Source organism: Cyprinus carpio, chromosome B7, assembly GCF_018340385.1.
Source record: "Cyprinus carpio isolate SPL01 chromosome B7, ASM1834038v1, whole genome shotgun sequence".
NCBI lineage: Eukaryota > Metazoa > Chordata > Actinopteri > Cypriniformes > Cyprinidae > Cyprinus > Cyprinus carpio.
Genome location: NC_056603.1, coordinates 32,716,004 through 32,729,577, shown reverse-complemented (window position 1 = coordinate 32,729,577; position 13,574 = coordinate 32,716,004). Strand labels below are relative to the sequence as shown.

Here is a 13,574-nt window from a genome sequence, read left to right as displayed (position 1 = left end):
GGTGGTGTTCCAATGACATTTTCTTTTCAGGTTGATTTGATATGAAATCAGAAAGGTACATTACTGTTTCATTGTGTTTTTCTTTGCACATGAAGACTGGGTTTTGGCTGAGGCAGTTTCCTTCTGTTAAGGCCTCATATGGCTTTAATATTCATGCTTCGCTGCTTCTGATATGGGTTTTACCAAACAAACCACTTTCTCATGTGCTCTACCCTATCCCCGTCTTCAGTCCTCCCATCTCTCACAACAGCTCATCAGAAAAACAATGGCATCAGAAAAAAATCCAGAAAATAAAACAAAGATGAAAAATAATACATAATTGAAATTACTTGAATAAATGAGTCAATATTTGTTCAGAAACGCCCCCAAATTAAAATCATTTTAAGACACTGTTTTGACAGATGAGTGAATCATTACAGCAACTGATTCAGCTGAGTTTTCAATGTTTCCAAAAAAATAAAAAATAAAAACACCATTTTATGTTTTGAAGCCATTTAGTTTACAGGGACACTGGAAGTGTCCTCATAAATAATGTTTACGTTGTAGTACCCATGTCATAATACACAGACAGTATTATGTTCTCATAAACCATATAAACCAGAAAACACACACACACACACACACTATACAAATACCATCTCTCTTGACCAAATGTTTCCCAGGGAAAGTTTTTAATATATTAAAACCTTCTTATAGCAATCCTTTGGCTAAATTCTAAACTGTCTACTATAAAAAAATAATACTAAACAAAATAGGCGACAGACATATGAGCATGTGAGTAATAAGGGTAACTAATGGTGAAGAATGGTGAGTTCTCTCCAACCACCCCCACAACCCCCTCGCCCCCTAAACCAGTTCCCATCTGGATCCAGTGTCTAAACTCAAAGGTCACAACCCTGCTCTGACCTTTGACACATCCATTTTATAGATCAGGTCAAGTTCAATAGTTGCCACACGCCAGACAAATCCCCCTTATGAGGGGAAAACATGGCTAATCAGTTACCAACACATGCAGACAGGAAACCAGGCTTGTCTGATCTAAATCTAAAGGATTTGTTCTTACATATACATTAAAGTTTTTCATGAAATTCTTTTTTTCCACAAAAATTAAGAAAATGTCATATCACTATATTGTTTACACTACGCTTAAACTGAGCCTAAAAAACATTCCTGTAAATGTAGCCATTAAACTACACAAGAATGAAACCATACCCAATTCTGATACACACATGCCCACACAAAACAAAGACTGGGCAGATCCACCCAGCAAAAATGTGACACTTCTCTTTAATTAACGAAGGTTTCACTCAAAACATTGAACAGGACAAATAACACAGAACAGAGAACAGTCTCTTTTTTCTAGCTATGTTTAACAGCAGCACACTGGAATGATTTAATGTTAAAAGTTGTAAAAGTTGATACTCCAGTGTGCAGTCATATACATTGTAAGTGACATTTCAAAGCAATACAATTTTCAATGGTCATAATTTTAGGAAATTATTATTTGTTGCTTAAATGTTTTATAAGCGTTCAGAAGAACAGCAGAGGTTATGTGAATGCCACATGTTTATGCTGACTGATGTTTTGTTCAATTTTGAATGAAGAGTTCACAAAGCATTTCAAGAGTAAAGACCAGTTTATCAACATTACACTTTACCGAGATCTGAAGAGAGGGAAAAATCACACAGAAAACATCTTCACACAGAGGGGAGAGAGAGAAGGGGAGGGTTAAGAGAGAAACAGTGCTGAATAACTCTAAGGAGTAACTCTTGACTAAAAATGGTCTCTCCCTCACCTTGGTCTCTCTCATGCCAGGGTCTGCTGGCTGGTGAACTAGGGGACGGGTAGAAGTCTGGCCCAGTGGGACTAGTCTCCATACTGTCCTCTTGGATCGTCTTAGGCCGCTTACTGCGAAGGACAGAAGAACCTTTTTTTTAATGTACGTCAAATTTTCACAGATAATTATTTCTATAAAATAGTTCAATTGACAAAAATAGCTTCTGTGATATTTTTCATTACTGATCTTGGCAAAGTCTGGTTACAAAATCTTTCTTTACTGAAAATGGATCAAAATGATGCAAATTGTGTATGTGTTGTTTGAACATGCATGCTAACCTGCCATGAGGGGACGAGAGGGACCGGTGTAAACTCACTCCTGAGTTCAGGTCTTGATAATATGGCTGACTTGGCATGTCAGCCATAGGGAAGTTCACTCCTGCACCCTGTGTGATAGGAGCTGGTGAGAAAAGAGAGAGAGAAAAAACAGTGGTATGGGATATGTCGAAATGTGGAGTATCTTACATCATGCATTTGGCATGAAGAGTCAATCGGCTAAATCACTTTTGAAACACTCTTTGTTGCTCTCGGTTAGATGTTGTTTTCAGGGTAACATTTGCATGAAGGCAAACCCAAACATGATTGTAGCTGTAACTCAATCTAAGAGAGAACAGCCGGTAACAGAATGAAAGGAGCTGTAGCAGTATGAAGTGTGTCAGTGATATCATATCTACAGAGAAACCACAAGAGCCAGAGCTTCATTGAGTGGTCTAACCACTGCCACTAGCCTCTTTGTTTACATACAATAGCTTGACACAGCTAGTTTAATCTTTTATGAAAAGAGAGCTCAATACTATATTATGAAAGGTACATATACCAAATTATGTACGTATCTTTCATAATATGCATAAGTGATTTATTAGATGGCTAGTGCACACTGTAGAATAGACAAATCTTTCATTGCCAGTATTTGTTTATTTATTACGGCAGTGGTTTTGTGTTCAAGGGAGAACACGTGCTGATAATACCATGTTACCATAAGTTTCTCTGAATACAAATATTTGCCAACTACAAAAAAAAAAAAAGTATTTTAAAATGTAAATATTAAGTGAACATATATTAAATGTACTATATACTGTATAGCTGTCCCTGAAAATAAAACAGGATAAAAATAATCACAGTTATTTAATAAGATATCAATTATGATGTCTTATCCATGCAAAACCAAAAACATTCTTACTGAATTAATATCCAAGGTTTGCGTAACTGTAGACTGTAAAAAAATGAAATGTCTGTTGCTTTTATATACACACACACACAAATATATTGTTTTCTCCTTTGCAGTAGATTGGGTAGGTAGCATCAAGTTTTAGCAGAATGTGTGTTCTCATGTATGACATGATATGGCCTGAGGGTCTGAGGTGAAAGAAGCACATGTGAAATTACTGTCAGTCACTGCTGGCAATGAGCCCAGGACCTGCTGCCGCCACATGAATGCAGTGAGCAGGTATGACATTTGTACTTAAAATGAGCAATCACAACAATACGCAGAGTGTTCACTATAACCTTATCTGAACTGCATTACAAAAGGACACAATGGTCACTACATTATCTATTTAAGACCTTAAGTATGCAGTAAACTGGCTTTTTGTATTTGAGATGATAGATCAACACATTTTATTTTATTTTTTTGGTGGTACATGCAGTATTCTCTAAGTCATATGGCTATAGTGCTGTTAATGCATGAATGCCTTTCCAAACAGCAGAGAATCATAGGAGCCACATTGATGGTAGTGTGTGTGTGTGTGTATGTGGGACAGATTGCGAGCGTTGTGTTACATTTAGGTGTGACATGGATCAGTTACAGCGTCACTGAGTACATTCACCCTTAAGGTGAATACGAGTGTCTTTGTGTTTGTGTGTGTGTGTGTGTGTGTGTGTGTGTGTGTGTGTGTGTGTGTGTGTGTGTGTGTGCCTTGATAACCCCTTTAGCAATTTGTACAAATCTTGCTTTAGGGCAAAACTGTCCTCAGCCATCGGAGAAAGATTCCTTCTGGAACATCTGTCATCATCTTTGATGAAGGCAGGCATGTCGACACATAAACTACTGCGTGTTTGTGCACCAAAACTAGTGAACACACACACACACACACACACACACACACACACGACTCGCCAGACTGGATTTTCCACACATGTTCTGGGCAAGTCCCTCCCTTGCTAAATCAGGAATGCTTAGGCATAAAGCATGCTGGTTGTGTTGCTCTGTATGTTTACTTTAGCTATACTTGTGGGATGAAACTGTCAAAACTATCTATATATTTTACAGAAAATGCCTTTGAAGACATCATTGCTAAATTCATTTGTAGATTATACAAAAACAAATATGATCATAAAATGGATATCAATTTTATGTTTTTATGCTTTTCTTTATTACTTGTGAGAGTCACATTCTTCATATAGTCAAAAATGTTAGCTTGTCAGTATGTGTTAAAATCAGTATGTGTGTGTTTGTGTGTGTGTGTGTGTGTGTGTGTGTGTGTGTGTGTGTGTGTGTGTGTGTGTGTGTGTGTGTGTGTGTGTGTGTGTGTGTGTGTGTAGAGAGAGGAAGACTTACTTCTGGATACTCTAACCAGCTCCGAAACACTAAAGACCCCTGATTTAACAAAGCTGTCTTCCAAGTAAACTGTGGGAGACAAGAGAATTTTCTTCAGACACATGTCCTTACTTAACACATACATATGAGGACATTTCAAATGCTGTGTATTTGGTAAGCAGGCATCTGAGTGAAAATATTTTAGTTTTCACAGATTAGATTAAACAAATAATATTTTGTCCATATTACCATTTAATCTTTTCTTTCAGGAACATGACAACACTGACTGTGACTTGTAATATGTACAGACTAGATGGATTAGGTTCAGAGAAAGCCAACTAATACTTAACACTGCATTCCAGAATCATGTTTTAAAAAGACCAGCCCCACAGGGTCAGCCTCACAGAGCATGCCAGGATGTCCAAGTCTTTCCCACAATGCACCGCAAAGCCCAATAGGAAGTGCAGTGAGGGCACGGGTTTCCATAGTAGCAGTACTAGTTGGGTCTGAGTTGTGGCCCGAGAGCTTTATTTTACTTGGCAGGGGCAAACGCACAACCTACTCTTGAGGTAAAGAACTAATTACACTCTCCATTATTTTAACCGCCAAAAAAAAGAAAGAAAGGAAAACACAGGTGAGTCCAAAGGAACCAACACAGGTTAAGCTGGCATGACAGATACACACTGTTAGACGGGAACCGCTACTCACTCCACATGCCATCAGCAAAACCTGCTCAAACTAAGATCTGACAGGACTGGTGATGTCATGACATGGCTTGTTTTATGTAAATAGAAATTTTTGTTTTTCTTGTAAAAATCACAGACATTACATGGTGGCGTTGCAGTTGACTTTAATTTGTGCTGAGAACTAAGTATAATTATGGTCAAAACCAACATATTCTGATCAAATAAGCCTGTTTCTCTGAAAGAGTTGAATTTGAGGGCATTTATTTATTTTATTTTATTTTTTGGGGCACTGTGCAAAGTTCAAAGTTTAGCTGTAATGCAGCTGCTAAATATTCAAATTAAAATATATTTGAAGAGCTTATTTGAGACCTCATTTGAAGGATTTGTGAATGTCAACTTTTGTAATATATGTTTTCTCAATACCCAGCAATAATATCACATCGTGGGGTGTCTGGGGATTTCCACCCCAGAAATAAAAAAAATAAATAAATAAAAAATCACAATTTTAAAAATAGATTTTCTATGACTGTGGTAACCAAAATGAAATAATGAATAATGAGACTGAAACAATCACCTAACACGGATGTCATGCAGGAAGGTTTGCAGATTTATCTGTATGAGACCTTAATTGTTTTATGGTGTGTCATTATTAAGGGTACACCAGCACCTGGCAGTAGTTTACTGCAGAAGTTAGTGCATTTCTATATTGTGTTGACATACCTGGAGGGTTCTTGCCAGGCTCATTGTTGCTAGGACTTCCTGACTGTTGCAAGTCTGAAAACACAAATAAAGGTGGTGGATTAAAACACACAAAACCCAGAATGATCAGTAGCTCTACAGATGACAGTACAGCACTTGACTGTAATTTATCATCCACTTGCAGTGTTTTCTCATGTTTGTTTAGCTCTTTTGGTTTTTAGACATTAACAAATCAGAAAAAAATCAATATAAGAGCAATAGAAATGCATAATGTATAAAGAATAAATACGGTTCAAAAGACCACACTTAAAACTGGGATATTTATCATTTAAACCTAGAAATAAACTGAAATTTTACTAAATGGATTTTAGTTGCACATTTGTGAATTTTATACAAATAGTCATGCTGAAGAACATGATCATCATGTTTTACATAAGTGTGTGGAGTATGTTATAGTAGACAGCCGTTATGGTCGTTGCTGCCCCTTCGTTGCTTCGTGAAAAGGAAACTACATTTACTGGGTCCTGACAGGACAGGCCAGATGTGTGCAGAAACATACTTGTTTCTTTTAGTAAGGGGGAAAAAGAGACGAAAGAGGGAGGGAGAAAAGCAGAATGTAAGAACAGGCAAAGGCAAAGCCGAAACGTTCCTCGCAAAATTAAAATGGAGACACACGTTCAACACTCGCCCCACCTTGTAGGGTGTGAGCAAAAGAAGAGAGTGGGGGAGGAAAAGATGGAGAGGAATCCTGTCTGTTGCTGATGCGTGCTTTAATGTTCACATGATTAATAATGTTACCTTACAGAACCTTTAGGAGAGTCTTCCCTTGATTCTATACTGCTAATAATGACACACCTCCAATGGAGCACATTCATCCAGTCTTTTCAGGAACTAATAACTAATAACTCTTTTCATTTCATTTCATTCATTCGACAATCTTATCAGCCAATGCAATCTTAAGATGCCAATATATTGGCTTGGCCAGTAAATACAAAATGCAAAAGAGAAAATTAGTTCCTTTTCGTCTTGGGCTCCTTTTCAGAAGTGAAAGTTAAAGGGGAGAGGTAAAGAAACAGAGAGAGAAATAAATCCCACCTCCTCAAAAATGACCATTAAACAGAGCTGCAAATACGGAATGTTCTTGGCTTCGGCTCAACAATGACAAAGAAAGGAAGGAAGGGAACAACATACATTAATAAGAAAAAAAAGCCCAGAGAAAACTTCAGTTTTTCTAGTGCATTTGTGTGAATTTTTAAGAGCTATTTCTGCATTAAGCTTTGACTTTTTTTTCTTTGATTGGTTTTTTGATTGGTCAGAAGCGTTATCGTGACACTATTGTGACAGTGCCCATTCCTATGCCAACCCCCCAATTCATATATAAGTTCTGCACCATTCATCAGTCTGCTTAAAGTCATCTCCTACCATACCGATGCTCCAAGAGAGAAAAAAAAGGAGGAAGGTGAATAAATAGTTTGCATCTCTAAATACAGACTTGCATGGATGTTGAGTGATTAAACAGAGAGCACAACAATGGAGCACAGCTGGCACACACAGTTAAACAGCTCTGATCCAGATACACTGCTACGGTACACAATTATATAAATTAAATTATACAAACATATATATATAGTATACACACACACACACGGTGGTGTGTTACACGTGGTAAGGAATTTTGAGCAACATTTGGCTAAACAGTTTGGCCAGGGTGAAGATGATTGTGTGTGTCTGTGTGTAAAAAAGAGACAGCTCCCAGAAACACTCTAAGCTTCTCCAAGCACAACAACCCTTGGCACCCAACAGCCCTGCCACTTGTTTAAACAAATAAACAGTCCAAGGAGAGAACAAGGAAGAGAGAGGGCAGACTGAGGAAGGGAAATTAATCTTTTCCTTCTTTGCACAGTAACCCATAAGAAAAGTAAGGTACATTTGATTTTTCTAAAGAAAAACTCTTCGCCATGATGGTAGGGTGCTCTGAATAGATTCCAGGGTATTGCAGTGCATTTTCTAAAGTTGTGGTTTGTAGCATATGCGGTTGCTATTCCTAGGGTTGCTAGGTCACTGCTCACTGGCCCATAAGAGTCAAAAAACCCACTCCCAAGTCCCATGATATTGTTCTCTTAAAACTTGATGGTATTTTTTCAGCTGTATTATCATCCTCCAGGTGACAATTAAAAGCCTGATGGGTTAGAAAAGCAGCAGCTGAGTTCTCCTTAAAGGCTGTAACACACTGTGGACTAGTGGCAAAGAAAGCCTACGGCCATACGTTCTGTGTGAGAGGAAATAACTCTCCATACCATCAGGTAGCAGTAGTCTATATTTGTCATTCAAAACGGAAAACTGGAACTAGGACTTTGGATATACAGTCTTATGCTTGTTTATCATTCTGATTATGACCAAGGACCAATTCTCACTTTTAACTAGTTGCTTATTAGCATGAATGTTACTAGCATATTGGTTGTTTAATAGTACTTATAAAGCACATATTAATGCTTTATTCCGCATGACCTTACTTTAGATCCCTTAATCCTACCCCACAATTAAACTTAACAACTACCTCACTAACTATTAATAAGCAGCAAATTAGGAGTTTATTGAGGCAAAGAATCGTAGTTAATAGCTAATTATGAGAACTGGTCACCAAACAAAGTCACTGGATACCAAAATAAATTTTGTGTTCAGCAAAGTCTACTCGAGGGAGGGTAAATGATAAGAGAATTTTCCTTCTTGGGTGAACTATCCCTTTAAAGTTATGGATTTGTTGAATAGTCAAAAGTAATAATGACGCTTGCCTTGGCAACTTAAAATCTAAGATGAAGACATCTGATCTAGGATCATGTCTACGTGAATAGAAGCATGATGAGCTCATTGCAGATCGCGTGAGCTTCATAAATACGATGCATCAATGTATCTTTGTGCCACCTTATCTGTTGGACAGCATCCATACAGCTGTCACAATTATACCTTCTGCACTTCTTCCACCCGCAACATAAGGTAATGTCATTATGCAAGACAAATACCTCCAATACCTGTATCTGGGATCTATAAACCCGAACCCGCAAGCGCACACACTTACACTTGGCTCCATTCCTGTGTAATCTAAGCAGTCTTTGTTTTGTGCGTGGTTGAGAGCTATCACATACTTCAGCAACTTTAATTCAATGTATCACACCCCCAGCCTAGGCACGCAAACGCACGCGCAAACAGACCTGGCGCGTGCATACCGTCGACATTTCAGGAGGAGGCGTCTGGCAGCCATTTTAGAAAGCTGCACACATGTACTGTTCTGTTTGCCAAAGAAACCAGGCCTGAGCCAAGAATGCTCTCTCTCCTCCTCTTACTCTATCCTGAGTCCTGAGCCAAGCAGAGGGAGGGAGAGTGAGAGAGAGAAAGAGACAGCAGAGGAGACTAAGAGGCAAAAATATCTCCTAATTATGGGCAGTCCTGGCCGAAATGTTTTGAACGGTACAGCTGCAGTCTTGTAAATATTGTGTGTGATTGAGTGACACCCAGTGACTGAGAGTGTGTTTGTGTGTTCTGGTCTCTCGCCCACTCTTGTAACCTCGTACTACGGCTTGTGACATTAGTGCACATACAGCAAAAAGTGCCTATCTACATCAGTCTTTCAGATGTGTATCTTTCTCTATCTGTTACTCTATCCACTTTCTCCCTCTCTTCATTACAGCAATTGTTGATAAATCACAGCTCTTTATCAAAGTTTGCTGTAACCCAAACACAGATATAGTGAGCAGCATGCCAGCTTTAGAGCTCTAGAGAGTGAATGTCAGATAAGACCCATGCCAGCGGGCATTTTATCTGACAGCACAACTAGAAAAGCCGATGGTCATTTCATAGCGCAGTTAATGCCACCTCACTTCTGTAAATTTATGTAACCATTTAATTAACAAATCATTGCCTTGGAATTATAAGGTTCTATCTGACATTTTTGTTAAAATTGAGTTATTCACATATTCTTATTCTGTCACAACTTATTTACATTATGTGGGGTCTCTTTTGTAAGCTTTACAACATTTTCCTCCTTTTTTACAAAAAAAAAAAAAATTCTACCAACAAAAAAATACTAAACACAAACAAAAACTTTGAAGCTCAATATCTCAAAACTGCTCAGAATGCAGACACAACCTTATAATTCCAAAGCGGCGAAATGTCAACTCTAAGAAATATTATGCATGCTAAGCATAATGTGTCTATGCCAAAGTATTTTGTTAATTAATACTACATATATTAGATGCTTTTATGATTTATATAATGCAAAAATCTTAAATGCAAATGAATAAATAAATAAATGCTCTGTTCTGCATAAATACTACACAACACACACTAGAATACTTAACTGTTATTGGTCAAAATCCTCTTTTTTTTTCTTGTATAATGATTGCAAACCATACATTTCTTATATTTCTTCTCACACAATAAAAAACTGAAACTCAATTTGATAACTGCATTGCTGCAATTTTGCTCAAAACTGCATTGCAGCATTGTTTTTTCTGCTTTAACAAACTGACTTTTTAAAAATATAAATAGGCATAACATAAATATACTACACAAATGTGAATAAGGAAATATATATAATACACTACACATTCAAAAGTTTGTTAAGATGGTTGGTAAGATGTTTAATGTCTTATACTCACAAAAAGTGTAAAAACATTATAAAAAAAATCCACATATACAAAAAAAAATAAAAAAAAAAAACAAAAACTACTAAAAAATATTACAACAATAACAAAATAACTGTTTGCTATTTTGATACATTTTGAAATTAATTTATTCCTGTGATGTCACATGACTCTTTAGTATGCTGATTTGCTTTTAAAGAAACATTTCTTATTATTAGCACAGTAATGAAACAAATAAATACCTTACCCCAAACGAATATTAATTTAAATATTTATGTAAATAGGCCTGTTTAAAATACATGTAAATGTATATTCTTGTAAATGTAAATGTTTAATGGGTTTCCTGTATTTGAGAATCCTTAGGTCTATAATTGGACTGTTTTTATTATAGGCTCTGATTAGATTACAGCTGGAGTTTTCTCCTATCAAGTGTCCTTTCACAAGGGTCTGCACGTCACACATCGGACTTTACACACACAGTCTGAAACATACACTGACCCTCTCTGAGACACAATCTATCTACTCACACACACACACAACACAGACACGGTGTGAAAGTGGGACCAAAGCCCGAATGACAGACACATACACCCCGCCTCCCCCCAATCCTTTCCAAAAAAAGAAAAGTTTATCCCCAGCCACACATCCTCAGTTGGCCTCAGTTTCCCGCCCGAGTTCAAGCACTTGATTGCAGACATGAAGAGGAGAGGCTAAAGTCAGAATCTCCAGGGATGAATGAATGAGCAGAAAGAGAGAAAGAAAGGGGGTGGGAAAGAGAGACAGAGTTGAAAAGAAGAACCTAACAATAGTAGAGACAGAACGGGTTGTTAAATAGGAGTGGGGTGGATCATGCTAGGACAAACTAGACAGAGAAAGAGAGAGAGAGAGAGAGAGAGAGAGCGCAAGACTGAAACAAAAGATAAATTGTGTGCATTTAAGACTGCCTTCTGTAGCTCAAAAAAGTGAAATAAAAGAAGTGTCTGGGAAAACAAGTCACTCAGGGCACCTTACACACACACACACACACATGTCCAACTTCGGGCACACGTATTCACAATAACACACTGTGTTAATAAAGACATGCAGCCATAAAGCGTACACAATGACTGAGATGCACACTGCATCACGCAGAGAGCTCTGATGTACACATGTTCCCATGTCAGCACAACACTGAACCCAGGGTGGCTCATCCGTCACATTCAAAAAAACCAGACCACTGTGACAGCACTGTGTGTGTGTGTCTGTGTGTGTGTGTGTGCACTTTTCACGTCAGTAACAAAGGAAGCCTATAGAGGTCATATCAATCAAACTCGTCTACAACTGCTGCATCTGGCATTACAAACTTTAGTCACAGTTTCTTTCTAAAGGGACCTTAGTTCCTAGTCATAACACACATCAATAAGTTGACAAGTGTGCTTTTCCCAGTGAGTTTTCCCAGGAATTTTCCCAAGTGTCGTTTTCCGACGTGAGTTTTCCACGTGTGTCATATGGACTGATATTATGGTATGCATTTAACTTTAGGGATATTAAACTGTCCCTCTAAAAGAGACCGATTTAGTTAATGATAAGAATTTCAATTTAAAAAAAATAGATAGCATTTTTATTTCTGTATTGAGTTATATTTTCATGTTAGTAAGTGGTTTTAAAAATTGCTCTGTGCTTAATGAGCGGGTGGGTTTATGGTGTGGTGGGCCGCTCTGTGCCAGAAACTCTAGGGCCACTTTTTAGCCCCAGTCCGCCCCTGGTGTGTGTGGAGTCGTGGGATGCCACCATCAGCCTGATCCATCCGTAGCTGTGGCAAATGTCCAAGCCTTTTTGTAGCCATCAGACATGAGGAAGGGAGGAGTGAAGAGAAAAAGGGAGGGAGGGATGGAGAGACTGAGACTATAGATTCAATTATGCATGCACATTTCCCCATTCATGGAGGCTTCTACGGACGAGGCCGGAGGAAGCAGAAGGGGGGAACCAATGACATTCTGCTGTACGTAGCTCCTGTTGAGAGGAACACTAATGAGGTGACACTCAGTGGTTGGAGTCCAGCCAAAACAGTCCATTAACTCCGCACAAGTAGTTAAGAGGAGGAAAGATGGGGAGGGGAATGGCTTGAGAAAAATGAAGGAGAAGAAAGACAGACAGAGAAAGAAAGTTGTGAATGACATGACGGGAGGCCAATGCCTGCGTGGAGTATGTTTATGATCAGTAGCAGTATAGTGTATGTGAAAATTTGTGCAAAACTACACATTCAAAGTCGACTAGTTGACGTGCTATAAAAGGGGTCTTGAGATGCCTTTTTTACCCGACAGTAAAAACAAAGTTACAACTAAAAATTATAATAATAAAAACATAATAATGACTTTAATGATTAATTTGAACAATTAATAAAAGTAATTAAATCAAAATAATAATAATAATAATAATAATATTAATTCTAAAAAAGCTCTGTGCAAACCTGTAAACTAAGACAGACCATGATGTCTTCTGTTTTCATCTCATGTTTACCTGGTGGGAAGAGTGCAAGCTACGAACAAACTTTTCTCTTTCAGGAGTGTTGGCTTACACAGTGCAAGTCCTGGCAAGAATTAATCTTTCACGTGCTGCACAGGTCACAGCTCTCAATGTTTATTGTTCAAAACATAACCAATCATCTAAAGCAATAGTTTATGCTTATTCTATCAGTTACAAGCTCACCAGGGCACTATTCTCAAAAATTTTAAATTAAAAGCCAAATTAGCATTGCTCACACATCTGTGCATGTATACTTGGACACTCACAGTGTGAGAAGAAATCCTGTTCAACCACTTCGCTATGCTTCCACTGTCAGGACATGTCATAAAAAGTGTATATTTCTTGTACACAATGTGCAGTTACTCCTTAAAGATATATTCACATGAACAAAATAATTGACATGCCGAGGAATGACGAGTCAGACAATGTTGAATGAGCTCAATTACTCTTCAATATAGAATGTGCATTTTTATACTAGCAGTCTAGGAGACAACATTTGCATATTGTAGCAAACCAAAACAGGTTAGTCAAGATCTACACCAGAATGCTTCAGGGGTTTCTGTGGTTTAAAACAACAATTAAAAGTTATAAAAACTGAGAAACACTTGAGGACACACTTGTGGCTGAGAACAGACTGAAGTTGCACTCCACATTGCAAATTTTAAGCTAGTT

General features: G+C 37.9%; 1 protein-coding gene across 8 annotated transcripts in view; it reads right to left on the bottom strand.

Moving 5' to 3' along the window:
- LOC109059989 (nuclear factor 1 B-type) overlaps positions 1-13,574 on the bottom strand; it is a 90,733-nt gene that overhangs the window by 23,452 nt on the left and 53,707 nt on the right. For all 8 annotated transcript variants that reach the window (XM_042728368.1, XM_042728367.1, XM_042728371.1 and 5 more), the window contains exons 3-6: positions 5,779-5,832; positions 4,394-4,462; positions 2,116-2,236; positions 1,796-1,908 (exon numbers count right to left, since the gene is read on the bottom strand). In XM_042728368.1, coding sequence (XP_042584302.1) covers positions 1,796-1,908; positions 2,116-2,236; positions 4,394-4,462; positions 5,779-5,832 — 357 coding nt within the window. The remainder of the gene's footprint in view (positions 1-1,795; positions 1,909-2,115; positions 2,237-4,393; positions 4,463-5,778; positions 5,833-13,574) is intronic.